General features: G+C 44.8%; 1 protein-coding gene across 1 annotated transcript in view; it reads right to left on the bottom strand.

The window, feature by feature from the left end:
• Positions 1-222: 222 nt before the first annotated feature.
• The window catches only part of LOC143276728 (uncharacterized), an 18,100-nt gene continuing 16,994 nt past the window's right edge, over positions 223-1,328 (bottom strand). Inside the window, exons 4-5 of the mRNA XM_076581392.1 lie at positions 1,036-1,096; positions 223-422 (exon numbers count right to left, since the gene is read on the bottom strand). Of these exons, the coding sequence (XP_076437507.1) occupies positions 1,039-1,096 (58 nt within the window). The 3' untranslated portion in view covers positions 223-422; positions 1,036-1,038. The remainder of the gene's footprint in view (positions 423-1,035; positions 1,097-1,328) is intronic.

Below are 1,328 nucleotides of genomic sequence, written 5' to 3' on the forward strand. Positions count from 1 at the left end.
CAGTCAATCAGTCAGTCAGTCAGTTGTGAGCTGGTTAGTTAGCTGGTTAGTCAGTCAGTCAGTCAGTTGTTTATTTATTAATGTATTCATTTCTTCAGTCATTCATTTAATCTATGTAGATATTCATTTAATCTGTCTTTAGACTTTTGTTCATAAAGTTTTCTAAACTACTGATTCTCTTTCTGACAAGGCGTTCTCATATTAAAATGTGTACTGCAGGGACTGACTTTTGACTACATAGGTCCCGTTCAGCAAGTATGTGTCCCTATTATTTGATGAGATATATACAAATATGTACACTTATACTCTGGGGGTTTTTCTTTTTCTTTCTGGATTAAACTTTTCTCGACTCTTTTACTCTGGACTCTGGACTCTCTGGAGTCACTGGTCTCAGCTTGTTGAGGGTAGTTCCACGGTTCACACTGAAAAAAAAAAGTAAAAGTGAATAATCATTATCGATACATGTCACAATATCTGTCTCTCTGTGTCCTCAAACGCGCACACACGCACGCACGGACACATACACACATACACTACACTGTGTGTGTGCGTGCGTGCGTGCGTGCATGCGTATGTGTGTGTGTGTGTGTGTGTGTGTGTGATAAATAGACAGACAGATAGATTAACGTAGAGATTTACAGACCCACACATACACACATACACACAGTCAATCAGCCACCTGCCCACTCAGCCGTCCAGCCAACCAGCATTACATATATATATACACATACGAAAACACATACATACATACATATAGTCAATCAGCCACCCGCCCACTCACCCGTCCAACCAACCGTCCAACCAAACACACAACCACCCACCCACCCACCCAACCAACCACCCACTCAACCAACCAACCAACCACCCACCCACCCAACCAACCACCCACTCAACCAACCAACCACCCAACAAACCACCCAATCAACCACCCACCCAACAAAGCACCCACCCACCCAACCAACTACCCAACCACCCACCCAACCAACCAACCAACCACCCAACCACCCAAGCCCTCCAGAAGGGTGTGGCACTAACAGGTTAATCACTGTCCTCCAGGTTACGTCCCAGCAGTCTCATGAACAGGTAGTCATCCAGCCTGGAACAGTCACAACACACACATCACCTGTGATACCTGTGTCACTTGTAATACCTGTGTTACCTGTAATACCTGTATCATGAACAGGTAGTCATCCAGCCTGGAACAGTCACGACACACACATCACCTGTGATACCTGTGTTACCTGTAATACCTGTATTACCTGTATTGGCCTGCAATAGCATACTGCATACAACACGGGTATGTATGTGTGAAGTAGTTTGGTGTGGTG

Source organism: Babylonia areolata, chromosome 32, assembly GCF_041734735.1.
Source record: "Babylonia areolata isolate BAREFJ2019XMU chromosome 32, ASM4173473v1, whole genome shotgun sequence".
Lineage (NCBI taxonomy): Eukaryota > Metazoa > Mollusca > Gastropoda > Neogastropoda > Buccinidae > Babylonia > Babylonia areolata.